This window comes from Sorex fumeus, unplaced genomic scaffold (assembly GCF_029834395.1).
Source record: "Sorex fumeus unplaced genomic scaffold, SorFum_2.1 ptg000098l, whole genome shotgun sequence".
Taxonomy (NCBI): Eukaryota; Metazoa; Chordata; class Mammalia; order Eulipotyphla; family Soricidae; genus Sorex; species Sorex fumeus.
Window position 1 is genome coordinate 77086703 of NW_026606155.1, and position 27576 is coordinate 77114278.

A 27576-nucleotide genomic window follows, 5' to 3' on the forward strand; every position below is an offset into this window, starting at 1 on the left:
CTTTCAATGTTGGGAAAAGCAGGAGAAGGACTCTCTCTTAGAGCCTCTAGAAAGAACGCAACTCACTTTAGATTTATGACCTCCAGAATAGGATAATGAATCAACCTAATTACCTAACAACAGAGAACTAGATAAAGAAACTCTGGTAGAGAGGCTCAATGGAAAACTACTCTGCCATTAAAAAGAGGAAATTTTATAAGTAGCTACTTACTTGTTTTAAAAGTCCTTTCTGTAGAGGCAGATTGGTGGGTGAGAGACAAGTGGGGGTGGGGGATAGGGAGGGGGCATCAGAGGAGGGAAGTGGATGGTGCTGAAATGTATGCTTGAAACTAACCAAGCATAATAAGACTATTAAAAAAAAAGAGGGAATTTTTTTCTTTGGAACAAAATGAATGTAACTTGAGTTTATACTAAATAAAATAAGTGAGAGACAATTATAAGATAGTTTAAATAATATGTGAAATATAAATTACTAAAACAAACAGTCAACAGAACCGTAAAAAAATTAATTCCTAGACGCAGTGAAAACTCTGATGGTTGCCAGGCAGACAGGGGAGGAATAGATGGCATTGAAACTTTGGTAGAAGGGATGGTGACATTTATAACCATACAGAGGTATGAAGTTAATCGACCCAAATTCCATAATAGGAGACTGGAGAGACAGAATAGCAAGTAGGGCACTTGCCTTCCACATGGTCAAACAGATTTGATCCCTGGTACCACATAATGTTCCCCAAGCCCTCCTGGATTGATCCCTGAGCACAGATTCAGTAGTAAGTCCTTAGCACTGCTGGAATATGACCCCCAAACAAAACCAAAAACTCAAAATTTATAATATTATGAATCTGTAAGTCATTTTAAAAAAACTGAAAATTTTTACTCTAGACACTAAAAGTGACTATTTAAAACATTTTTTGAATTCTTGTCCTAACTTTCCTTCTGAGTGAGCAGGGAAGGAGGTGTGGTGGAACAGCCTGGCCGCCCCAGTCACACCAGGCCATGCAGGTAGCGACCCCCCTGCCCTTTCTAGCAGCTCGAGAACCCGCTTACGCAGAGTCTCCTGCCCCCACGCCTGGCTGTCCTCGCCAGGGCCCCTTGGAGGGGAGGGTGGGTTGAGTTTCCCTCCCCGCCCCGACCAGAGCTCCGGCAGTCAAAGACCTCCAGAACCAGCCACAACCATGCTGAGACCACTCTCCACACGCATGAAGGTACTGGCAGAGGAACAAAGGCATGCAGGTCCCAGGGCTGAGATCTCCAAGCCTGCTCGGATCAGGGCTGAGCATCCTCCACCCAGATCCTCCATATTCCAGTAGGCAGGGGTCACACCCACCAATTGGCCCCCAGGCGCTATGTAATCCCATCAATGGCCAAGACCCAGAGACTATAAAACCCAGCTCCCGACATCTTACTAGGTAAAGGTAAAGGTAAAGGCCCTCCCGTTGTTGGTCGATTTGCTTGAGTGGGCCCAGTAACGTCTCCATTTGGAGACTTTGTTGTTACTGTGTTTGGTATATCGAATACGTCACGGGGAGCTTGCCAGGCTCTGCCGTGTGGGCAAGATACTCTCAGTAGCTTGCCAGGCTCTCCGAGAGGGGCGGAGGAATGGAACTCGGGTCGCCCATGTTGGTTGCGTGCAAGGCAAACGCCCTACCGCTGTGCTATCGCTCCAGCCCACATCTTACTATCTCATTCTTACTTTGGACAAACTGGCAGTCTACCGAATGTAACCTGCCCACATGGCACAGTCTGGCAAACTCCCCGTGGCATTCCCAATATGCAAAATACCAGTAACAATGATGGGTCTCATTCTCCTAAGCCTGAAAGAGCCTTGAATATGGCACTTTTTAAAAATCTCAGGGCTAGGATGAAGGAGATGTTACTGGGGCCTGCTCGAGGCAATCGACGAACAACAGGATGTCCTAACTTTGAAATGTCTATAAGATACATTTTTTTCATGTCTTGGGATAAAAAAATATCACTAACCCCCCCCCCCCATACATCTTACCATCACTTCCTTCATTCCATTCTCTCTATTTCTCTGTTGCCTGTATTCCTAAGAAACTATCTACATTGTCTCTGTTGATGGTTTATTGTGGAGATTTCATATAATTGGAAACATGTAAAATTGGTTTTTTTGCAGTGGGGGTTGCATATTCAACACTGTTCAGGGATTACTCCTGTCTGTGCTCAGGGATCATTCTTAGTGGTGCCAGGAATAGAACTGGGGTCAACGACATTCAAGGCAAATGCCTTAAACCCTTTTCTATCTCTCCAGGCCCAAATTGCATTGTTTTTCACTCACCAAGTTTGTGCTGTTTTGTTTAGAAGTAGTAAGAAATGAATATATGCCCACTGATGGCGAGTTGTGAGTGGAAACTACAGGTTAGGTTGGAGAAACTCCATGAGCAAGTCCTGGAGAACAGTAAACAGAATCTGGGACACGAGAGCATTCTCATTTCCTAAGGTTTTGCTGATGCATCTGGAGAAAGTAATAGGGTGTGGGCACAGTAAAGGTCTGACAATGCGGCATGATCCACACTGAGCTCCCGTGAAACCAGACCAACAGTAAATGTAGAGAGCACTTTGGTGGCCTGTTCGATGATACACATAGGTGAAAGACAGCATGCTACATGCACAGGTGACACAGCTCTGAGCCTCGAGTGACAAGGACTAGGCTTGCCTATGCCTCTACACAGACCACTGGGTTATGAAAGATGCAGGTGATGCTAACCATCCTGGTATCGTGATAGCAGTGACCACATCTCCAGCAATAATTTCTCTCTTTTTACCAGAACCTTGCATTTGATGGACAGCTTCCTTTCTCCCTATTTATGCCCCTCCACAGCAGCTGCCTGATGTCTCCCCATCCCCTCAATCTAAAGATGGGGCTTGTTGATATAAGCCAGCCATCACATTTCATTTTCTAGGTCACACTCAGGGATCTGTGAATTGGCCTGTGACCATACTCTACAACCATTGGTGAGATATCAGAATCCTTGCTGTGAACCCTAGAGCAGGAGAAACAGTTTTTTCCCAGGGAGGTTGCAGTGCATGGATGTGATCCCCCAAAATGCCATCACTGTTTGATTGCCAGCTTGAGGCAAAGTTTGAGTGTGGAACAAGACCACAGTGAGAAGCATGATCTGCTCATGTGCAAAACTCAACCCAGTGGCTGTGTCCACCTCTCAGTTCCAGGTATGGTGGCCAATGCAGACCCTTATCAGCTACTTGATTCAAGCTAGAGTTTCTTTCATTTTTATTGAATGTATCTAAAATGACAAATGTGAAGATGAAGCTCTTATGACATATATGTCATTCCTTCACTCGAAAAGCTGAGAGCTATACACAGTTTTAAGTACAGGAATACTAGACTGAATGCAATACTTCCTACTCCTACTGTCCCCCTACCCCATCCCATGAGGTAGGAACTATTATTATTCTCATTTGACAGAAAAGGAAATGGAAATACAGATATTAAGCATCTAGCCTAATATTACAATTAACAAATGACCGGCTAAGATTCAAATCACAGCCGCTGGATTCAGACCCATATACTTTCCAACCCTAGAATTGCTTATTTTCAGCAGCTTCATAAAATCCAAAAAGTCGTTATCTTTAGTAAGGCTTTAAATTTATATTTTGCATGGAGTTCATGCACAATTCAATCAACCTAATAAGTGGCTGAATAAATAGCAGTACTTCTACATAAAAAATAAATAAAGTTATATTTTGCTGTCTAGTGATCCTTAATAAACTTTGAAACAAACTCAGAAATAAATCCTAAAAATCATAAAGCTTTAGCTCTTCTGCTAATAGACTCTAAACTGAGCAGATTAAGCACTTTTCCAAAGTCTCTATGACCTCATCAATAAAATAAAGTCAGCAATATATAAAAGGCATGCTGAAGAAAATGATTGTCAAGTTAGTGCAGTAATAACAGTGATGAGTACTTTTTCAGTTCTGACTGTGTGAACTTTACCTCTATAAAATCTCTTTACCTTTCTGTGCTTCTGTCCACTTTTAGAAAGTCAAGACTCATGTGACATAAGAGAGCAGGTTATGCTTATCTGAATAGCTGAGTACTTGCAACGGCTGTCCTATATTATTAAAATGCCAAACGAACCCCATGACTTTTCTGGGATGAATCCACAAACTTTTTGGTTTGTTTTTGAGCCATACCTGGCAATGATTTGAGGACCGCGCAGTGCCAGGGATCTAATTGGGGGTTCCCAAAAGCTTTGTTTCTGCCCTTTGAGCTACTTCCTAGTTCCTCATTATGTTCTAATACCAGAAGTTACCCAATATGCTCTGATTTATAGTCACCGCTGAGATTGAAGAAATAAAAAATCTTACAATTCTCGGGTTTACTGCCTGCAGTAAGTGGTCATTATCAAAGCCTCATCACACACCCCAATCATTTATGTCCAGGAGATGAGCAACGACAACTTGCTGGTCTTTTTTGTTGTTTTCCCTGATGGCCAGTGGGGAAATGACTCTTCCCCTGCCAGTGTTATGTGGCACAATCACATTCTCCTGATTCAGTTGGGGAAATTTACTGGGGGTAACCTCCACCCGCTGTGCTCCTGAGTGTCCTTTGGGAAGGAAGTCTGGTCTGCAGTGCTGAGTGATCAAATCCCTCCTAGTTACTATCAGAGGAAGGCAGGGACAAAGTCTGACTCTCAGGAAACTTGCAAAATTCATCATGTTAATTTCTTTGCATTTTCCCCAGCCTGTTGAGCTGTGCAGTAGTTACCAGTTTGCCTCATTTCACTAAAAACAAACTGGTGCCTGAGAACACTGGGAACCTGGGTGCCAGGTTCTCTAAAAGCCTGAAAGTTTGCAAAGAGAGCCTGGAGCACTGTTCCTAGGTGACCAGCTGGGTTTACTGCACATCAGCAGGTTTCCTGGCATGGGCACTGGCTGGAAGATCCCCCAGGCACTTGAGATGGTGCAGGGCCCTCCATAAATTCTGCAGCAAACAGCTGATTGGCTCTCCAAAGTGTCCAGCTTCCATTCATCCTGGATCTATATTTAATGTTTGGATGCAGACACTTGTTTCCTTCTCTTTTGGTGCCACTGTCTAGAGAATGTGGGTAAAAGTTCAAGTACTTGCTAGAATATTCTACTTCCTATTCCAAGAATAGTAACTAGATTTTGTTAAGAGCTTCCTGAGCATGGATGCTGCACTTGAACAGTCACTTACTCCTCACATGGTGGGGACCAAGTACCGGGTTCAGTGATACCTGCTACTAGTTTAATGCTCACTTTACTATTTTAAATAAGCAAAAACAACATAGTAAACCAAAGGGGAATGGTCTGCTGATACATCTGCAAGGATGCTAAAAGATCATAGGGCCACCTATCTTTATGTTCCAGCCACGTCAGCTGGTCTGGCTGCCCTAGAGTATGACCCTCAGGTGGCCTGCATATGTAGCTAACTGGCAATTGGATGCTTCTGCAGTAAATATGGTTTCAAATTTCCTTTGTTGGGGCTGTTGACCTTGGTCTGACTTTTCCTATTCCTGAGGGTGGAGATAAGTATGGAAGCAAAATACTTCGTCCTCAGTAGGCTGGACACCCCATTCACCCCCTCACTGTCAAGAGGCAGCTGTGCAAGCCACAGGCAAATGTGCATTTTGGAACAGTGGCCTAATCTGTCAGCCCGTCGCTGTACCCCCTGGGGGCTGCATCCATCACATGGAGATAATTAGCCTGTTGTTTCTGAAATCAGTCAAGCGGCCTCATAATCACTTTCTCAAAAAACGTTCAGGCAATGGAATGACCGATGATGACAATGAGGAAAGAGCAAACAGATGATGTTTGCTGATGTGCTGAGGAGGAAGAGTGCTGAAATGAAGACAGAGCAGATGAATGGCAAAGGAATCAGGGGCCTGAGGTCTGTCTCAGCCTATTCTCTGCTGGGAAAATATCAGAATGGTTTTAGTACCTGCATCGATTCAGTACAGAGGACTACAATGAGACAAGCTTTGCATCCACAATATTTATGTTTCTGTCACCCCTTCTTCCACCCTACTCATCCCAGGCTTTCCTGCACATGTGTTCACCATGAGTGTGGGCCCTCTGCAAATCTTTCTTACTGGTCACAAGAACCTTGTCCAAAAAGTTTTGTTGCTCATAGGCTTATCTGACAGACATGCAAAATGGAAACCTGGTGGTACCTGGATGTCTGCTAGAAGGAGAAAATCATTTATAATCTCATACACAGTCCCTGGCACAAAGTAGGTGCTCGATAAATATGGGAGATTTGTGTTTTCTCTCTCCTGACATTCAGGCTCTCTCTTTCACCATGAAAACACAGACTCCCCACATTGTAGGACTGGTGCTGACTGATTAAACAGACCAGGACACCCAGTTCACCTCTCTGGGTGAGAACCGCTGGGTAGGAAGCTCACGCCAAAGCAAAATAAGCTCTGATTGGGGCACTACTATCAGAGAGACTTTCAAGACGGGGAAAACCTAACCTTTAACACAGATGAAATTAAACTAAACCTCCCTGTGTTAGCTACTAATAACGTATCTCTCGGGGACCCATTAGGACCATGGGGAATACCATCTTCTCCTCACCTTCAGCAGTGCTGACACTGAGAACTCACTTCCTGCTGTTAACTCCTGCATTTGCTGTTGACTGCTGCAGTCACAAACCACCACCCTCTGAGTGTCTTAATGCAATATGTACTTATTAGATGACCATTTTGTAGAAAAGTTTGACCCAGATCTTGGCTGGAGCGATAGCACAGCGGGTAGGGCGTTCGCCTTACAAGCGGCCAACATGGCTGACCTGAGTTCGATTCCTCCGCCCCTCTCAGAGAGCCCGGCAAGCTAATCGAGAGTATTCGATATGCCAGACACAGTAACAATAAAGTCTCCAATGGAGACGTTACTGGGCCCGCTCGAGCAAATCGACGATCAACAGGAGGGCCTTGGCTAAAAATGAAGGTGTGGCAAGGTATGTGCCCTTCTGAAAGCCCTAAGAATGTTTGTTTTCTAGCTTCTAGGGGCTTCCTATCCTCCTTGACTTATGGTCCGATCTTCCACAGAAAATTATCCACACCCTTCCCATGCTCCCACTTATTTGATCTTCTGCTACTTCCAATCACTTTGAAAGACCTTTTCATGACTTTGGGTCCAATTATAGTATTCCAGACTTCTTTAGCAAGGCCAGGTGATTAGTAGCAACCTTAATCCCATTTGAAACCTATATTTCTCTTTATCAATTAACCTAATATATTCATGGGTTCCAGTGATTAGAACATGGGCATGCTTGGAAGCTATTACCATATTATCCTTATCCAAATCCAAAGACTTTCTTATCTAGAGCAAGGCATCTATGGGGCTTGGTGAGATACCTATGGTGTTACTTCTGGCTCAGGTTTTTAGCAAAAGAAGGGTGTTGAGGGGAAGTATCATCGGAGAGCAAGAGTACCAACTCTGCTCTGGGAGAGAAAGACATTTATTATTTGATCTGAACTTGGTGATCAGTTAGTACAGAATCATTTTTAGAAGAGGCCCAGTCTCAGCAATACCACTTCTGGGAATATATCCCGGAGATGCAAAAAAGTATAGTAGAAATGACAGCTGTACTTATATGTTCATTGCAGCACTGTTTACAATAGCCAGAATCTGGAAAAAACCTCAGTGCCCGAGAACAGATGACTGGTTAAAGAAACTTTGGTACATCTACACAATGGAATACTATGCAGTGTTAGAAAAAAATAAAGTCATGAAATTTGCATACAGGTGGGTCAACATGGAAAGTATCATGTTAAGTGAAATGAGTCAGAAAGAGACGGACAGACATAGAAAGATTGCACTCATTTGTGGAATATAAAGTAACAGAATGGGAGACTGACTCTCAAGAATAGTAGAGATGAGTACCAGGAGGATTTCCCCACGGCTTGGAAGCTGGCCTCACATGCTGGGAGAAAAGGCAGCTCAGATAGAGAAGGGACCACAAAGTAAAGGGTGCTAGGAGGGCCTGCTCTGGATGGGAGATGCGTGCTGAAAGTAGATTATAGACTGAACATGATGGCCACTTAATACCTCTACTGCAAATCACAACATCCAAAAGGAGAGAGCAAGAGGGAATGCCCTGCAACAGAGGTGGGGTGGGGTTGGGGGGACGAGGTGGGGATGGTGGGATGGATACTGGGATCATTGGTAGTGAAGAATGGGCACTGGTGGAGGGATGGGTACTTGATCATTGTATGACTGAAATGCAAGCACGAAAGTTTGTAAGTCGGTAACTGTACCTCATGGTGATTCATTAATAAAAATTATTTTTAAAAAAAGAAGAGACCAGGTCTAGTTGGACAACACTCCCTCCTTCTGTTAGATGGTGCTAGGTAAGTGTGGGTGAATCTACTCTAAACTGATCTAACCTAAAGTCAATTTCATCAGGTCCTAATGAGGTCTCTAAGCATAGAGAAGTCAACAGAGAAGGTACTTCTCCTCCCTCAAACTATTTAAGAGTGTCATATTCCTTGTACCCTTTTTTCTGAGAAGAAAATGATCAAAACAAACTTCCCCCAAAGCAAGTAAATAGATGAGGATAAGGATTGCACCAAATTGGAACTGTAATGGGACAGGTGATTTTCATTTTTGCTAATTTTAGAATTTAGCAGAAAGAGTTGGTTAGCATCTTCTGGGAGAATAACCCAGTGATTACAGATTGATATTGAAGGAAGCCCAGCTAATATTGTAATGTGTGGGAAGTACTGACCTAGAATTAACAGGCAAAAGACTTGAGAATTGTGCTGGGTTGGAACTGAAGAAGACTGTGACTATTTTGGTGGATCACATGATTAGTCTTTTCTTTTAAATCTCTTCATTATCATATGATATTTCAATAAGACTGTAACAGCTTTCATCAACAATATGGCTTGGCAAATCTGAGACACTAAGCCAGCTAGCAGATTCTCATGAGTTCCAGGAGAAAACCAATACATGTGAAGTGTCAAACAGTTAACACATTACAGAATTCATTCTAATGATACATAGTATTATTATTTAAACTGCAATAGTAATATCAGTGCCACCCTCGAGAACATCATGCGACGACTGGAATGGGAAGGAATGGGAGTGAAGCTAGATGGTCGGCAACTACACCACCTCTGTTTTGCTGATGACATTGTTTTAATAACACCAAACATTAGCCAAGTGGCACAAATGCTGGCCAACTTCAACCGTGAGTGTGGAAAGGGCGGACTACAGCTGAATCTTATGAAGACAACGTTTATGAGAAACAGCCTCATTCCTGACGCCCCATTCACTCTCAACGGAATGACCATCTCCGAATGCAACAGCTATGTGTACCTAGGTCGAGAAGTCAACATGACAAATGACCCGGCACCTGAGCTGCGCAGGAGGAAGAGATCGGCTTGGAACGCCTTCAAGAGCATCGAAGAAATAGCTAAGAGGACGAAGAACCTCCGGCTCCGGGCACATCTCTTTGATTCCACTGTTCATCCTGCATTAACATACGCCTCAGAGACCTGGGCCCTATGCAAACAGGATGAGAATGCTATTCGGGTCTCCCAAAGAGGAATTGAAAGAGCTATGCTTGGAAATTATGTTTCACTCAATGAGAGAAAAAATCCAGAGTTCCGACCTCCGTCGACAATCAAGAATCAGGGACGCTGTCTCATTTGCCAAGGTGTCAAAAATCAGATGGGCTGGTCACGTAAAGAGATTTAAAGACGACCGCTGGACTAGAGCTGTTACCGACTGGATTCCACGGGATGTCAAAAGACCGTGTGGCCGCCCACCTACCAGATGGTCAGACTTCTTCATCAAGATCACGAACGATCGTTTTGAGGCTCTTCGTGTTCCTAGAGCGAACAGACCCCATTGGGCTACACTAGCATGCGACAGGGACAAATGGAGACGTTACTGGTGCCCACTCGAGCAAATCGACAATTAACGGGAAGTCAAGTGATCAAGTAATATCAGCTATGTAATAACATCTAATCATTAATAATCTGAAAGATATGCCTTCTTTAATTACATTTTTTTACGTATTCAGAGATATTGTCTCTATGGCACCTAATATAAACAACTTTTGGGGAGAGGTAGCTCAACCATTTCCAAGGCTTTATATTCAGTCCTGAATGAGGGGGTTCTGTGTCTCTGGAACTTTCAGCAGAGAAATATGTGCTGACAATCATAAAGGTTCCCCGTCCTCAAAAAAAATTACTTTTGACCATTCTAGATATTTCTGGAGCTCCTGATGAGGACTGAAGACACAAAGTTTGAATCTTCCAATAATGCTGTTTGTGAAGGAAAGAAGTATATTGGAGAGAGAGAGAGACAGAGAGACAGAGAGATATAGACAGAAACAGAGAGACAGAGATAGAGACAGAGAGAGAGAGAGAGAAAGAATTTCATCTTGGGACACTCTCAGAGCTGAACAACCTTCTACCAGTACAGACAAAATGTGTTCTGCCAACCCATGGCAGCAAAGTTAAAGTGAGAAATCTTTGGATACTGAGTATTTTTCTTAGAAACAGGGGGGGGGGATTCACAGAGTCAGGTGATGTTACTTAATACACTACATTTACCTAATGGGAAGTGCTCACCTTGTAGGATGCCAGTTATGACTTACTCTGTTAGAAGTAAGAAAGTGCCCATCATTTTCAAAGCAGATCCTCAGTAAGTCATACAGGTCCGTTAGGTCTAGTGTTAGCTCTGCTTTGGCAGTAAACACCAAAAGAGTCTAAATTCACTTTTTTGGTGCCTTCAGAATTCTACTGCTTTGTCCTCATCAAAGACCCACCCTTCGCATGGTAACTTACATGGGACTGAGTAAAGATTACCAATGTAATCGTTAACATCCATCCCATCCCCTTTCCCAGAGGACTTAGTGCATCCAAAGATGGATAGTAACAGTGAACAAGATAATAGGAAACTGTATTAAACCTGAGAAATTACTTTTTCTTTAGATAAATATTTTTAGAATTTATCAAGGAGTAGACCAATTATATATAACATGCAAAATTCTTCTTGTAAAAATGGCAGTAATTTATAGGCAATAATGTGTCCTTCAAAAAAAATTATGGTCTTGTTTCAACATGAACCAAAATGATCAAGTCCTCTACATTATAGAGACAAGAAAAGTGGATGTGGACAGGGCTTGGCATTGTTAAAAACTAGAATGTTATAGTCCTTTAGGAGGTCACATTAGGAAATTAATAGCTCCAACATTCCTCACCTCACATTCTAGCTTCTTTTCTTCCTTTTATTATTTTTTATTAATCCACTAAGGCACTTTTCAGTGTTAAGGAAGCACAAGTTCAAATGACATAAATAACAAAGGTTAGAAGAGGAAGAATGCACCGTGACACCTCGGAGGGGGTCGGGTTGAGTTTACCTTTCTGCCCCAAGCAGAACCCTGGCAGCCGAAAACCTCCAGAACCCAACCGCAGTCATGCTCAAGGCCACTCTCCACATGCCTGGATGAGCCTTACCCATGAAGGAACCGGCAGAGGAACCCAGGTATGTGGGACCCATGGCTGAGATCTCCAAGCTTGGATCGGGATTGGGCCTCCTCCCCCTGCTCTCCCAGTTTTCCAGTAGCTTAGCAGTCACACACGCACAAACTGCCCCCAGTGCCATGTAATCTCAACAATGGCCAAGATCCAGAGACTGTAAAATAAAGCTCCTGCAAGAGAGCGATGCAATATTTCCTGGAGTGTGCAGCTATGACCTCTTACACTCTAGTCCACTGATGTACCTAAAGTAGCACATATTTGTTTGGTTTTTGACATACTTGCTTGTATTCTCTCATATACATATATATATAGGCTTAAATGGCTCCAGAACAAAATATATCAACCTTCACACACTTCCCTCTTATTGCGGTGGGAAGATGCTTGCTAGTGGGGTGGGTCTTTAAATATTATCTGTAATGAAATATTGTGAACTATTTTATGAAAATAAAATGTATAGAAATCACAAAGAAGTTAAAAAAAGGAGGAAGAATGGGGAAATGTAAAAGAAAGGAGAGCAGAAATATGCTAATCAGCACTTGGAACTAGACATGCCCATCAGAAATTGATCCCTGAGGTTCAAAGAAAATTATGTAAACCATAAGAAAAGCAAAGTCTCTAATACTCAATTACTGCAACCTAATATAACAGAATTCCCAGATCCTTTCTCCGAAGTAAAAGAGACCATCACTACCTTGTGGTATATGTTAGAAAACTATTGACCTTAGTAAATTCTGAGTAGAGAAGGGAGCAGGGAGAATGTGATTGAAAGACACAGTCACTTACTAGGGTATTGCTCCTCCTCCTCCCTTGGTTGCTTCTTCTCCAGCTTGGGGGGTCCTTTGACCTTTGACATCAGCATACGGAGCTTCCCAGTCCAGGAGGTGTCCTCTTCCTCCTCCTCCACTTCCTCCAAGGGAACCCCTGCAAAGTCATGGAGTGAAAATCTCAGTCAACACCTGAAAGCCCATATCACAGAAAGAACATTAAAGGCTGCTTTGACTCTTCTGGACTTTCAATAACATAGGCAGCCTAATGTTTTCCCTGTTTCCCCATAAAAAAACCTTTACAGGATTTATTGGGGGTGGGGGGAGGAAGTACACAGCTGTACTTGGCGATCACTCCTGGTAGTACTTGGGGATCATATGTGGTTCCAGGAACTGAACTGGAGTCGGTCATGCACTGTGCAAAGTGGCTTACCTCTGTACCATCATCGGTCTGGCCCACAAGGTTTTCCTCACCCTCACCCTGAAGGATGATTTGTTGTATATGAGAAGATATAGGAATTTCAACACTCAATATCCATATGGGCTCTAGAGTCTCTAGATAGGGTTAACACTGAATAATCTCATATCAGATCACCTGGGCTGGAGTGATAGCACAGCAGGTAGGGCATTTGCCTTGCACGCGGCCGACTCGGGTTCAATTACTCCATCCCTCCTGGAGAGCCCAACCTGCATGGCAGAGCCTGGCAAACTCGATGTGCCAAAAATAGTAACAACAAGTCACAATGGAGACGTCACTGGTGCCCGCTTGAGCAAATCGATGAACAATGGGAGGGCAGTGCTACAGTGCTACAGTGCAGATCACCTGGGAACTATACACAACTCAATACACCCATGTACAAGCAATACAGAGAGTCACCCAGAACCAGCAGATACATACAGCAGTATTATATAGGATCTGCAGGCTTAGTGTCTTAAAAGGTAACAGGTTAATATAGCTGTATGACTATAAGAGCAGGCAAAGTGGGGTGGATTCTTGGCTCATCTGGGAGCAGAGTCCCAAGGACATAATTTTAAGTAAATTGAATGAGAGCCAGACAAGTTTCTCTTATTTTCTTTTATATTTTGAAGATCAAATTCCCTCTCTTCTATCTGAGCGAAGTTTCTTAGATTGAAAAAATTCCTGTCCACTATTATGCCATGATTATTTCCTTTATCTTCTCTCACCCAAGCAGTCTGGATAGAATAATTTCCTGAACAACTAATAATAATATTATTATTTTAAATAGAGAAGTAGCCGCCTCCAGCCCCAACCTTCCCTTTCCCCCACTAGCTCCTAACCAGGAATCAGGCACGGACCAATCCTTTATGCTCACCGCAGTGAACGAGCAGGTCCTCATGGAAATCGTAGAGCTCTTCCCGAATCTCGTCTGGACAGGGGCAGTTCTCCCCCAGTTGAAAGTTAAGCAGCATGTTGATCTTTGAGGGACAAGAATGACAAGCTGATGCTCACTGTTAGTCAAAAGAACTTAGATTCTGCCTTAGGCATTCAAATGCTTTATGTAACTCTTTAAAATAATAAATATGCATATATATGCATATTTGCTTTTTGGGTCACACATGGTGACGTTCAGGGGTTACTCCTGGCTCACGCACTCAGGAATTACTCCTGGAGGTGCTCAGAGGACCATATGGGATGCTGGGAGTCAAATCCAGGTCTGCTGCGTGCAAGGGAAACACCCTACCCACTGTGCTATTGCTCCAGCCCCAGGTCAATATTTAAATGTGCCTTTCCCCCCTGAGTATAAAGATAACTTGTTAATTACTAAAAATATGGAGAATACCCAAAGAAAAGCTTGCTGAAATTGCATCATTTACATTTCCAGATAACCACAGTTAATATTTTGCTTAATATTTTAAAGACTGTGTATGCAAATGGAGATTATATTCTAGACACAATTATTTTCAGACCCAACTGTTTTTTTTTCCTGCTTTTAAGGCCATAACTGGCTGTGCCTAGGGCATATTTCCGGCTCTGTATTAGGGATCACTCCTGGTGATGCTCAGGATTGTGGATGGTGCTGGGGATTGAACTGGGGTTGGCCTCATGAAAGACAAGTGTTTTACTTGCTGTACTATTCCTGCCCTTGAAACATAACTTTTCTAATTAATATGTTATCTTTAACACTTTATTTTTACTAACACAGCTTTTATTTATTTATTTATTCTATGCTTGAAATTGAACCCAGAACCTCACACAGGTAAGGCAAGCACTCTAACTCTGAGCCACATGCTGGCCCTTTAATCTGCTTTTCAGGTGCATTACATTTAATCATGTGGATGATTAACATTTCTATAAAATGGATATACAGTCAATAATATGTTATTATATATTTATGTTTTTTCCATGTTTCAACCTTATAAATAAATTTGGTCTGAATTTGCTTTTAGATAAATTTTGTTCACATCTATGGTTATTTTCTCAGAATAAATTCCTATAAGCAAAATGACTAGATCAAAAGGTTTGCATAGTTTAATGGCTTCTGATGTGAATTGCCAAATTGCCCTCCAGAAAGCTACAATTAACATTATTACTAAATTTAAACCAAAGTGTGTATTGCTTTGCCAGATCCATTATAGTAATGAGAGCGAACACATTTTCAAATATTTTCCAATTTAATCGGTGAAAAACATCCTATCACTGTTGCTGTAATTTACAATTAGTGACACTGAACTTTATTTTTCCACGCATAGGAGTCATTTTTTTCACATTTTATAAGTTTCCTATTTATATGTTCCATGTTTCTTTTTAAAGATAAGTGGTGAGTACTTTGTGCATCACTAGATTATTAATTCTTTGCAGTATATGCTCTAAATATATTCCCCAGACTTCACTAGGCTTATAATTTTGCTGAATTTTGTTGACAGAATTTTTTTGATATGCAGATTTTTATGCTTTGCAGCCACATTTTCCCTTATTTTTGTCTCAGAGATTCTTGGCTGGTATAGTGCCCTGAACTACTCTAGTAGTCTGACAAAAAAAAAAACAGATTTATGGCCAGATTAACATTGTAAGTACATAAAATATAGGAAATTTCAAATGGAAACAGTTACACTGGTAGTGTTAACAAAATCATAAACAAATTTGCAATCTAGGAACATATGTATTTGTTTATTAACTCATCAGACAAAAATATGTAGGAGCACTTGTCCTAGTTACTGTGGTAGGAGGTATTGATATTTGGTGGTAGATCTCACGAGGAAATTTACTTTAAGTGATGGGAAATGAGCTTCTAAAACATAAACTGTTTAGGGGCTGGAGTGATGGTACAACTTGCCTTGGATGCAACCAACCCCAGGTTTAATCCCTGGCACCACATATGGTCCTCTGAGCCTACCAGGAGTGATTCCTGAGTGCAAAGCCAGGAGTGAGTCATAAGCCTTGCCAGGTATGGCACCAAAACAAAAACAAACTTATAAAACATGTGCTTCCCTATAAACCAATATTACCTCATTCCATTTTTTTTTTGATTCTTTTTTTTTTTAATTTTTTTTCCCCTTTATTTTATTTTATTTTTTTTTAAAGTTGTAGATTTACAATTTTTTGTGCTTTGGTTTCAATTATACAATGATCAGATACCCATCCCTCCACCAGTGCCCATTTTCCACCACCATGGATAATATCCCTCCCACCCCCATCCCCCCATCCCCCCGTCTCTGTGGCAGGGCAATCCCCTGTGTTCTCTCTCTCCTTTTGGGTGTTGTGGTCTGCAAAAGAGGCATTGAGTGGCAAACATGTTCAGTCCATAGTCTACTTTCGACATGCATCTCCCCTCCTGGGAGGATCCTCCAAACATCCTTTATTTGGTGCTCCCTTCTCTATCTGAATAGCCCTTTCCTCTAGGATACCCGGCTGGCCTCTAAGTTATGGAGTAATCCTCCTGGTGCTGATCTCAGCTATTCTTGGGTATTAATCTCATACTTTGTTACTTTATATCCCCCAGATGAATGCAATCTTTCTATGTCTATCCCTCTCTTTCTGACTCATTTCGCTTAGCATGATACTTTCCATATTGTACCACTTGTATGTAAATTTCATGACTTCATCTTTTCTAAGAGCTACATAGTACTCCATTGTGTAGATGTACCAAAGTTTCTTTAACCAGTCATCTGTTCTTGGGCATTCAGGTTTCTTCCAGTTTCTGGCTATTGTAAAGAGTGCTGCAATGAACAAACAAGTGCAGATGTCACTTCGACTATACATTTTTGCCTCTCTGGGATATATTCCCAGGAGTGGTATTGCTGGGTCAAATGGGAGCTCAATTTCTAATTTTTTGAGAATCGTCCATACTGTTTTCCAGAAGGGCTGAACCAGTGGACATTCCCACCAACAGTGAAGGAGTGTCCCTTTCTCGCCACATCCACGTCAGCATCGGTTGCTTTTGTTCTTTTGAATTTGGGCCAGTCTCTGAGGTGTGAGATGGTATCTCATTGTGGTTTTGATCTGCATCTCCCTGATGATTAATGATGTAGAGCATTTTCTCATGTGCTTTTTTGCCATTTGGATTTCTTCTTTGAGAAAGTTTCTGTTCATTTCATTGCCCCATTTTTGGATGGGGTTGGATGTTTTCTTCTTGTGGAGTTTAACCAGTATTTTGTATATCCTGGATATCAACCCCTTGTCAGATGTGTATTCGGTGAATATCCTTTCCCATTCTGTAGACTGTCTTTGTATTTTGGTCACTGTTTCTTTGGAGGTGCAGAAGCTTCTTAGTTTAAGATAGTCCCATTTATCTATCTCTGTTTTCACTTGCTCGGCCAGTGGCGTGGCATCTTTGAAGATACCATTAGCTTCAATGTCATGGAGGGTTTTGCCAACTTTATCTTCAATGTACCTTATGGTTTCTGGTCTGATGTTGAGGTCTTTAATCCATTTTGATCTTACTTTTGTACATGGTGTTAGGCAGAGTTCTGAGCCTATTTTTTTGCATGTAGCCGTCCAGTGATGCCAACACAATTTATTAAAGAGGCTTTCCTTACTCCACTTCACATTACTTGCACCTTTATCAAAGATTAGATGAGCATATGATTGAGGAGAGATGTCAGTGTATTCAACCCTGTTCCATTGGTCTGCAGTTCTGCCTTTGTTCCAGTACCATGCTGTTTTAATTATTACTGCTTTGTAGTACAATTTGAAGTTCGGGAGGTTGATTCCTCCCATTTTCTTTTTCCCAAGAATTGCTTTAGCTATTCGTGGGGGCTTATTGTTCCATATAAATTTCAAGAGTGTTTGCTCCATTTCTTTGAAGAATGTCATGGGTATCCTTATAGGGATTGCATTGAATTTATACAATGCTTTCGGTAGTATTGCCATTTTGACAATGTTAAGTCTCCCGACCCATGAGCAGGGGATATCTTTCCATTTCCTCATGTCCTCTTTTATTTCCTGAAGTAGCGTTTTGTAGTTTTCTTTGTACAGGTCCTTTACTTCCTTAGTTAAGCTGATTCCTAGGTACTTGATTTTCTGGGGCACAATTGTGAATGGGATTGTTTTTTTCATGTTGCTTTCTTCTCTCTCACTGTTTGCGTATAGGAAAGCCATGGACTTTTGGGTATTGATTTTATAACCTGCAACTTTACTATACGAGTCTATTGTTTCTAAGAGTTTTTTGGTGGAAGTTATTGGGTTCTCTAAGTAGAGTATCATATCATCTGCGAATAGTGAGAGCTTGATTTCTTCCTTTCCTACCTGAATGCCCTTAATATCTTTTTCCTGCCTAATCGCTATTGCAAGTACTTCCAGTACTATATTGAACAGCAGTGGAGAGAGTGGGCATCCCTGTCTCGTCCCTGATCTTAGAGGGAAGGCTCTCAGTTTTTCCCCATTGAGGATGATGCTTGCTGTAGGCTTGTGATAGATGGCTTTAATTATGTTGAGGAAGGTCCCCTCTATACCCATTTTGGCTAGGGTTTTCATCATAAAGGGGTGCTGGATCTTATCAAATGCTTTCTCTGCATCTATTGATATGATCATATGCTTTTTATCTTTTCTTTTGTTGATATGGTGGATTATGTTGATTGATTTCCGAATGTTGAACCATCCTTGCATCCCTGGGATGAATCCTACTTGGTCATGGTGTATGATCTTTTTGATGAGTAGTTGGATTCTATTTGCTAGTAGTTTGTTGAGGATCTTTGCATCTGTGTTCATCAGGGATATCGGCCTGTAATTCTCTTTCTTTGTGGTATCTCTGTCTGCTTTTGGTATCAGTGTGATATTTGCTTCGTAGAAACTGTTTGGAAGTGTTTTTGATATTTCAATTTCGTGGAAAAGCTTAAAGAGTATTGGGAGTAAGTCCTCTTTAAAGATTTGGAAGAATTCACTAGTGAATCCATCCGGGCCAGGACTTTTGTGCTTGGGGAGACTTTTTATTACCATTTCAATTTCCTTGATGGTGATAGGTCTGTTCAGGTATTCCAGGTCTTCTTGGTTCAGCCTTGGGAGTCTGTAGGAGTCTAGGAATTTATCCATTTCCTCGAGGTTTTGATGTTCCGTGGCATAAAGCTTCTCAAAGTACTCCCTGAGGATCCTCTGAATTTCTGTGGTTTCTGTTGTAATGACCCCCTTTTCATTTCTGATTCGGTTTATTAGGATTTTCTCTCTCCCTTTCTTTGTGAGTTTTGCTAGAGGCTTATCGATCTTGTTAATTTTCTCAAAGAACCAGCTCTTGGTTTCATTGATCTTTCGTATTGTTTTTTGGGTTTCCATCTCGTTAATCTCTGCTCCATTCCATTTTTTTTTAAAAAATTGGGCACCTCAATCAGTAGAACAATACCAAAAAAGGTTGAATTTTCAGCTGAAGGTCACATCTGCTGATGAAGTCCTGACAATGACAGGCTTGTTGACTATGCTTGACTTATGGACTGTTTGCCATTGTTTAATCTTAGTTTCCCTTTCTTTTCCACTCAGCTATATCCACCAATATCCTTTTATAGCCATATATCCAAATATTGCATAGGTTGAAGTTCTCTATTTTTTTCATTAAAGACTATAGAATGATAAAATAGCCACATAATTGCTAGCCACATAATTGCTTTTAAAAATAGAATTTCTATGCATCCTTGTTTCAGGTGATTTTTGCATTGCTCTTTTATGAAATTGAGTTAAAGTTTCCTTGAGTAGGTTTCTTCACAGAAATGAATACTCTGGAAGGGGTGGCAAATGAGTTTGACAGCAGTTAGTGTGTTCCCTCTATATTTCCTTCCGAGACCAGCAGCAGTCCTATCACTTGAAAACCTGCTATATACGCAGGTACTCTGACCTATCCTAGGTCTACTGAATTGGAAACAGAGGTGATATCAGTAATTTGTATTGTAGTCAGCCCTTCCAGTGATCTGATGTCTGCTCAAGAATCACTGGCCTGAAATGAGTCAGAAAGAGAGGGATAGACATAGAAAGATTGCTTTCATCTGGGGAACATAAAGTAACAAAATAGGACACTAAGACCCAAGAATAGCTGAGATAAGTACCAGGCGGATTACTCCATGGCTTTGAGGACAACCGCACATGCTAGGGGAAAAGGCAGCTCAGATAGAGAAGGGAGCACCAAATAAAGGGTGTTGGGAGGTTCCTCTCAAGATGGGAAATGCGTGATGAGAGTAGACTATAGTCCAAACATGATTGCCACTCAATATCTTCTTTGCAAACCACAGCACTCAAAAGGAGAGAGATAACAAAAGGGAATGCCCTGCCACAGTGGTAGGGTGGGATGGGGGATGGGGGGAAGAGGGGGAGAGGGATACTGGGACTGGTGGTGGTGGAGAATGGGCACTGGTGGTGGGATGGGTATTCGATCATTGTATAACTGAAACCCAAGCACAAAAATTTGTAAGTATACAACTGTACCTCATGGTGTTTCACTAATAAAAATTTAAGGAAAAAATAAAAAGAATCACTGGCCTAACATATTAGGGACAGACTCGTGAAATGAGTCTGAAATTTGAGAATTCTTTGGAAGACTAAAGCTATCCTTGATGGTAGGCTTTCGGATGGCAGAAGAGAAGGTAGGAGGCAAAATGGGGACAGGCGAGGGGGCGGCCAGCATGGCACTTGAAGGAGTCAAGATCATGAACTCACGCCAAGGAGAGTGAGCTTCAGTGTTGTCTGTGTTAAGGTATATCAGCGAATATGAGTGAACTCTACTTACAGGGCTACTGATGAAAAGTCCTATAACAGGGCATGAGGCTAATGAAAGGCTCTCCACACTAAAATGAATGACAGCCAGTAGTATTTACAAAATATTTACTATATGCCAGGTACTGTCCTGAGCAATCTAAATGATCTCATGAGATCCTCATAGGAACCCTAGGAGATAGAAAAATCTGTGTTTTGCTGCTAAAGAAAAGGAGAAATTGGGGAGGGTAACTACCCACAATTACACAGAAGTGATGGTTGAGTAAGATCTGACACATAAATGAAGAAAAGTAGGTCTGAAGACAACACCTGCATCCTAATCCCATCTTCTGTCTTTATGTGATTTACAATTGTAAATCGCATCTTCCCATGGGGAAGGCTTGATCCTGTAGTCAAGTGCAGCTTGTCCACATTTGTAAAGTCTTCAAGAGTCACATTCACTGCCTTTTCCTCAATTCAGCATAAAGGATATACTCCCATCAACCTCAAAAATCTATTGAACCTCAAGCAAAGAGAAAAACTTTTTCTGCTCTTACGAAGGCAATTGTCATGTAAGTGAATCACAATTTATTTCTGAGGGAGGTTTGGGCTGCGTCTGGCAATGCTCAGGGCTTACTCCTGACTTTGTGCTCAAGGATGACTCCTGGTAGTGTCTGACTAACCACATGCAATGCAATGCAAATTAGGGTCTGCTGTCTACAAGGCAAATGCCTTAATGCCCAGTTATCTTTGTAAAGCTGAGATATGTTGTTTTTAAGGTAATATAAATATCTATTTTCCACAAAATAGGTAAAGAAAGTAATTGGATCAATCCATGGTTATGTCAGTAATAAAAAATGGTGGCCATTATATAGATCATTTATAGAGAAGTTGCTTACAAAATATCTAAGATCTGAATATTTGGTTTTTGAAACAGGAGACAAATATTTTCACTGAATGATTATCTTCTTTTTTGAATACTCAGGGAGCAGTCACCATGCAGTGTCAGGATATATGTGAGCAACTGAGTATCAGGGATAAGTGAAAACTATTTTATAAGAAGTTCTGCACTCATTTACAAGTCTCTAGAATTTTGATTTTATTTAAAACAACATTCTTATGGGGCAATTCTGACTAAAATGAGGCACTGCAAAGAATGAAGACTCCCAACACAGGGTTACAACCTGCCCAGTCTTATTTTCTAGATTTCATGTTCTTTTTTTCCTTTTAAAACATTTTATTGGTGTCATGTTTTATTCCTTTGGGGAAAGGTTTGGATTCTACCTGCTGATGGTCTGGGGCTATTACTGGCTCTGAGCTCACTCCTGGCAGTACTCAGGGGACCATGTGGTGTGAGGTATCAAACCAGGTCAGCTACATGCAAGGCGAGGCCTGTTCTATCCCTATATTATCTCTCTGTGCCCTGTTTTTTTGTTTTGTTTGTTTGTTTTGTTCTTTTGGTTAGTTGTTTCAGATAGTGATTGAGGGAACTGGCAGGGCTGGGAATGGAACTCAGGACCCCAATCACTTATCTCACATCCCTCATCAGGGATAGAGGCTTTGTGAGGGTCTGGACCACTGGGAAAGGGTGTTTTAGCATTTGGATAAGGTATACTGCACAGTAACTGCCCTAAACCTAGAACTGGCCATAGTCTCTTGATCTCTCCTATGGATTAGTGACTTCCTACTAAGTGGAAAATCCTTGCTGGATGAAAGTAGACAGTTATCTGGACTGTGACAGGGCATAGGCATGAGCTAGTGAGAAGAGAGAGGAAGCACGATCCTATGTGCTGTGTCAGGAAGATTATTTATCCATCCAAGATAACTAGCAGATGGTCGTCAGTGAGTTGTTCTCATAATAGTGAAGGCCTGGCTCTTGGTTCTGTGCTGACCTCACAGTTTTCGCATCAGTCTAGAAAGCATTCCTGGGCCCTGCTATGCAAGGTTTGGGCCCTTTTATAGGAAGGGGATTGAGTTCCCACCTGCTCCTGTGGGGGTGAGCGGAACTCCCTGGTCTTCCGGGCAGTCAGGGCTGCAGACATGTTCAGGGCTTGCATGAGCTCATTGTAGCGGAACTTCTGATTTGCCTGGAGCTTGGAGACATAAATATCACCAAATGCCACAATGGCCTCCACTCGGTGCTGTAGTTCACAATCACAGAGATAGCTGAGAAGCTCGCACATCTGCAACAAAAGTATATGTTAATATCACTGCAACTCACATGCCCCCCTTTTTTACAGGTGGTAACACTGGAACTTTGGTGATTTAAGTAACATGTCCAGTGCCACACAGAAATCACAGAACTATAACTTGAACAGAAGAAAGCCTGAATCCGAAGACCAGCTCTTCATAGTTGGTGGCCAGAAGAGCAGAGCTCCCCAGAGACCTTAAGTCTGCCTATGGAGAAAGAACACCATCTCTAAGAAAGAATTCTCTTGGGACTCTAGCCACAGGCCAGAAACCATGACCCACCATTCAGATGCAGCTTCTTCTTCTTCTTTTTTTTTTTTTTTGCTTCTTTGGGTCACATTCGACTATGCACAGGGGTTACTCCTGGCTCTGCGATTCAGGAATTTCTCCTGGCACAGATGCATCTTTGAAGTTCTGGTTCCTTCCTACATTTTATGAATCTGGAATATGGGAAATTATGACTCTTTTTTGGCCGGGGAAGTGTGGGTCACACCTGGAGGTGCCCAAGGACCACTTCAAGTGGTGCTGGGGGTCAACAAGTGCTTTACCCCCTGAACTATATCCCCAGTCCTGTGAAATTGTGCCTTTTGTTTGCCTTTTCATCTTTCCTTTGTTCATTACCTTGTTCATTGGTTTGTTTTCTGAGATTAGGACTTTAGCATTGTTATATTTATTTATTTATTTATTTATTTATTTCTTCATTTGATTTTTCAGTCATACCCGGTGATGCATAGGGGTTATTCCTAGCTCATAAACTCAGGAACTACTCCTGCTGGTGCTCGGGGGACCATTTGGGATGCTGGGAATCGAACCCAGGTCAGCTGCAAGCAAGGCAAACTCCCTACCCACTGTGCTATTGCTCCAGTCCGTCCCAAGAATTGTTATTACTGGTAATCTTATTGCTGCTAGGATTTATACTAGTAAGAAAAGCAATTGCTACAGCATCTTGAGCACTATGTACCAGATAACGGTGACGACCAGCCAGACGGCAGTTCCTTCGGTTCTCAGTGTGCTCCTGTTTTTATGAGAGCAGTTCTATGATCCTACCGCTATCTACCCACTCACTCTTATGGGGCAATGCTGACTGAAAGGGGATACTGCACCACACGTGGCAAACAGACAAAGTCGCCAGATGGTGGAGGGAGTGCTCTCACCTCTCAGGGTGATGACTGGCATTGTTGCTTACCTCTGCTCCTTCCAGGTGAACAAGGGCCCACACCTTCTGCCAGTCATATTGGTAATGGTCACACTCATCATTAAAAATTATATGGGCCTGGGTCGGAGAAATACTACAGTGGGTAGGGCGTTTGCCTTCCATGCAGCTGACCCAAATTTCATAACCGGCACCCCATATGGTTCCCTGAGCACCACCAGAAATAATTCCTGAGTGCAGAGCCAGGAGTAACCACAAAAAAGGGGGGGGGAATACTAAAAGTCACCACACTTATCTTTCCAAGTGCCTTTAATTCTGTCTCCTAACTTAAAGATCTCCAAACTAGCACTCATACCTGGTATGTGACCATGTCTCTGAAAAGAGGACTCTGGGGAACATACCGACTCACATTAAAAAAAAAGGTCTTGGCTCCGAATCAGAATAGCACAGTAGGTGTTTTAATGAGATGTTTAAGATTTATTTGTTACACTTCCCCTCTAGACTCAACACTCTCATTAACTGACCAACGACTCATCCCATTACCTTGGATAGGAGAACTTTGATGGCAGATTTTGTAAGCACAGCAGATGATATTTCATATGTCATTTTAGAAAATAAAATTTAATAATAATATAAAACTAAGGCTCTGATGGGTCACTTAAGGCACATTCATCTAGGAAGAAAGTGATTAAGGAGCAGAAATGAAAATCACGGAGGCTGCCTGAGCCAGGCTCACTCCAAAGGGTGGACTATTCAACTAGATTCATTTTCATTTCTCTTTCTTGGTGTCCAGCAAACACAAGTTATTGTCTTTAATGCATCATTGAAATTGGCATGTATCTGGGTAGGACTATGAGAATCTGAGTTCTACCCTACCAATATGTTTTAGGAACTAGTGAGACCCCTTAGGTGATGCAAAGGGGTGACCCTCAATGAGCTTGGCTCTCTTCCTAAACCCAGTTGGAAATTTCTTTGAATGTGAATACCAACATATCTGCATCAGTATGGCTGCAAAAGAGCAAGTGACAAGTGTGATCACCATGTGAATCACACCATCAGTCTAGTTCACAGCAGAGATGTCCCCCTCCCCAGCCAGGATCTCACAAATAAGTCTTTCAACCTCAAAGGGTAAGAGATATGATGAGGGCAAATACATCACAGGTAGGAGAAAAAAAACAACTCTAAAGCTCCCAAGGGCTGATGTTTTATTTTTGTGACAGGGTGATTTAGGGAATATAGCTCATGTCAGAACCAAGCATGTCAGTGAGCACTGTCTCTGAGCATTCTGCTGCAGTGCTCGCCAGCCAGTGCTAATGGCCTGAACCTCACCACCTGGCCATACTGCCACCCTCCTCAGCTCTTTTCCAAGGGCGCCATCTTTGCTGCCCCAAATTACCTGCAGTTTGACGGATTCCGGTAATCGTGTCTGCAGCAAGCCTTTGACTGGAGCCTCCTTGCTGGCCTTTTCCCCAGCCTCCACAGCTTTCTCCTCCTCCTGGGCCACTTCCTCCTTCTCAGCTCCCTCCTCTGTCTCTCCACTGTGCTCCCCAAATACAGAGGGATCGATGAGAAGGAGGATATGCCGAATGTCATCATCATCAAATACCCCCATGACCAGCAAGGTTCCGATGAGTTTCAGCACAGGCACAAACTGGAACTCCACAGATCCCCCAACTGGGTCCCGGATGTGAGCCCCACTGCACTGCACTGCTTCTGTCAGCATGGTCAGTGCTTTTGTCTTGAGAATCTCTAGGGGAATCTCAGGACTCTGTTTCTGGTGCTCTTCGCTGGTCACAACAAAGCAAGGGGTGGAGAACTTGAACCCTGGCTTGAGGCATGTTCTTAGGCCTACCCCAGGCAATCCGTGCCTCTTGGATCCATCTGGGTACAGGTGGATTTTCCTGGTGGTGCTGGTAATGGGGATAATGTATTCATTCTTCATCATAAGCTTCCTCTCCTTGGCATTGGCGAGGTGGATGCTGATGAGCAGGTCATAGAAACCAGACCGAAGGAGGCCAGGGAGGTACTTGTTGTCAATGGCGTAGAAGAGCTGGGAGAGGTCGACGTGGCTACACAAGGCGTAAGCCACTCGGCTGTTTCCCAGGGCACACACAGCGCTGTAGAGTCTCAGTGTGTGGAAATGGAACCGCATCAGGTCCTCCTGCTCACAAAGCTCTAGGATATCCACACACCTGAGGACAGGACAAGTGGTCAGCAAATCCACTGGGTAAAAAAAGACCTAGAGTGGAAGTCTCCATCTCTGAATACCCAGGGAGTTCACTCAACCCCGTGGAGGCAGAGGAATTGGAACACAAGAATCCCAGTCCCATTTCCTCTTCCAACTTCTCTTTCTCTTTCTTTGATCCCAGCCTGTATCCTAGTTCCTATAGACCCCCCACCCCCACCCATTCTAACCAAAAGTATATCAAAAGTCTTAAAAGGCATGATTTATCTGATCTGAAAGGGTGAAGTTTCTCAAATCAGACCGACCAGACTAAGGCTCAGATACATGAGTACTTGCCCTAACCCACATAAGCACAGTGGCTGGATCTAGACCATAATTCAAGGACACTTCCCTCCCCCCACCTTAAGATAACCTTATTTTATCTGGGGATTATACAGGGGCCCCAAACTATCTATTTACCATTGTGAAGACTATTTCTGATACCTTTTAGAATATCACACTTGTTTTTTACTTTTGTTTTTTGGGGTTCAGAGATGCTCAAAAGTTACTTCTGGCCCTGTGCTCACTCAGGGATCGAAGGGCAAGTTGGCCCAGTGGAAGGCAAGCTTCTAACCCACCGTGGTATCATTCTGGATTGGAATAGCTTATTTATATCATTTATATCATTTCAAGAGTCCAGAATGTTCACAATACTGTAGATCAGGGGTATCTCTTACCATGGTGGGGTCAAAAGCCTGATTCTGCATTCTCTAAGCATCTTAGCCATGACACATTCTTCCCTTTCTTGTCATCAATAACTCATATTTCACGGTGTAACTTGCGTTTGTTTCCCCTTCTAAATTTCGGAGGGTCACACTTGTAGGTACTCAGGGATTACTCCCGACTTAATGCTGAGGTTTCACTCCTGGCAGGGTTGGAGGATCATATGTGGTGACTATATATGACCATAAGTCAGGCACCCTATGCTATTCTTGCTCCACTCTTTCAATTTTTTTAGGCACCATGATTAACAATACTGCTAATCGCAGTTTGAGACCTACACTGCTCCAAACACTGCATCTCTTCACCAGCGTCAATGTCCTTACACCAAAATGCCCTCCCAGTCTCAGCCCTCTTGGAAAACTTAAAACCTTTACTCCAGTCGGGGTGACATGTTTATAATAGTGTTAATGCTTGGTTTTGATATACACAGTTAACTCATCACCACTGATGTACCCTAAACCTTGGCCTTTCCTTGCCTCCCAAGTCTGCCCCTTCCTCTGTGGATCTTGCTGTTACCTGTTCTCCTCAGGGATGTAGAGTGCCATCATCTGCAATGGCTCCAGGCACTGTACCACCCAGCCATGGCGCTCGCTCACCCGCTCAGTCTCCACTTTCAGAAAGCTGTTCGGCATGCGGCTCCAGAGCACAGGCTGAATGGTTTGGACGTCAAGCCGAGGGGGACACTGAGGCACTAGGTTCTTCTCTTCACTTTTAAATATGGCTGCCGACAGCGGCATTGTATTCTGAGGCAAGGTGGGGGGGGGCATTAGTGAGGAAAACACTTGTGATACAGAGTCAGGGTCTGGATAATACACTTGGTTCATGATAACTGATATGCTTAGAGCAAATTAAAGAAAGACAAAGATATTTGGGGTCCTCTAAGA

General features: G+C 42.5%; 1 protein-coding gene across 5 annotated transcripts in view; it reads right to left on the minus strand.

The window, feature by feature from the left end:
* RYR3 (ryanodine receptor 3) overlaps nucleotides 1-27576 on the minus strand; it is a 631292-nt gene that overhangs the window by 192065 nt on the left and 411651 nt on the right. For all 5 annotated transcript variants that reach the window (XM_056134221.1, XM_056134222.1, XM_056134220.1 and 2 more), the window contains 5 exons: nucleotides 27209-27435; nucleotides 25142-25937; nucleotides 22385-22585; nucleotides 13606-13708; nucleotides 12291-12428 (listed from right to left, as the gene is read on the minus strand). In XM_056134221.1, the coding sequence (XP_055990196.1) occupies nucleotides 12291-12428; nucleotides 13606-13708; nucleotides 22385-22585; nucleotides 25142-25937; nucleotides 27209-27435 (1465 nt within the window). The remainder of the gene's footprint in view (nucleotides 1-12290; nucleotides 12429-13605; nucleotides 13709-22384; nucleotides 22586-25141; nucleotides 25938-27208; nucleotides 27436-27576) is intronic.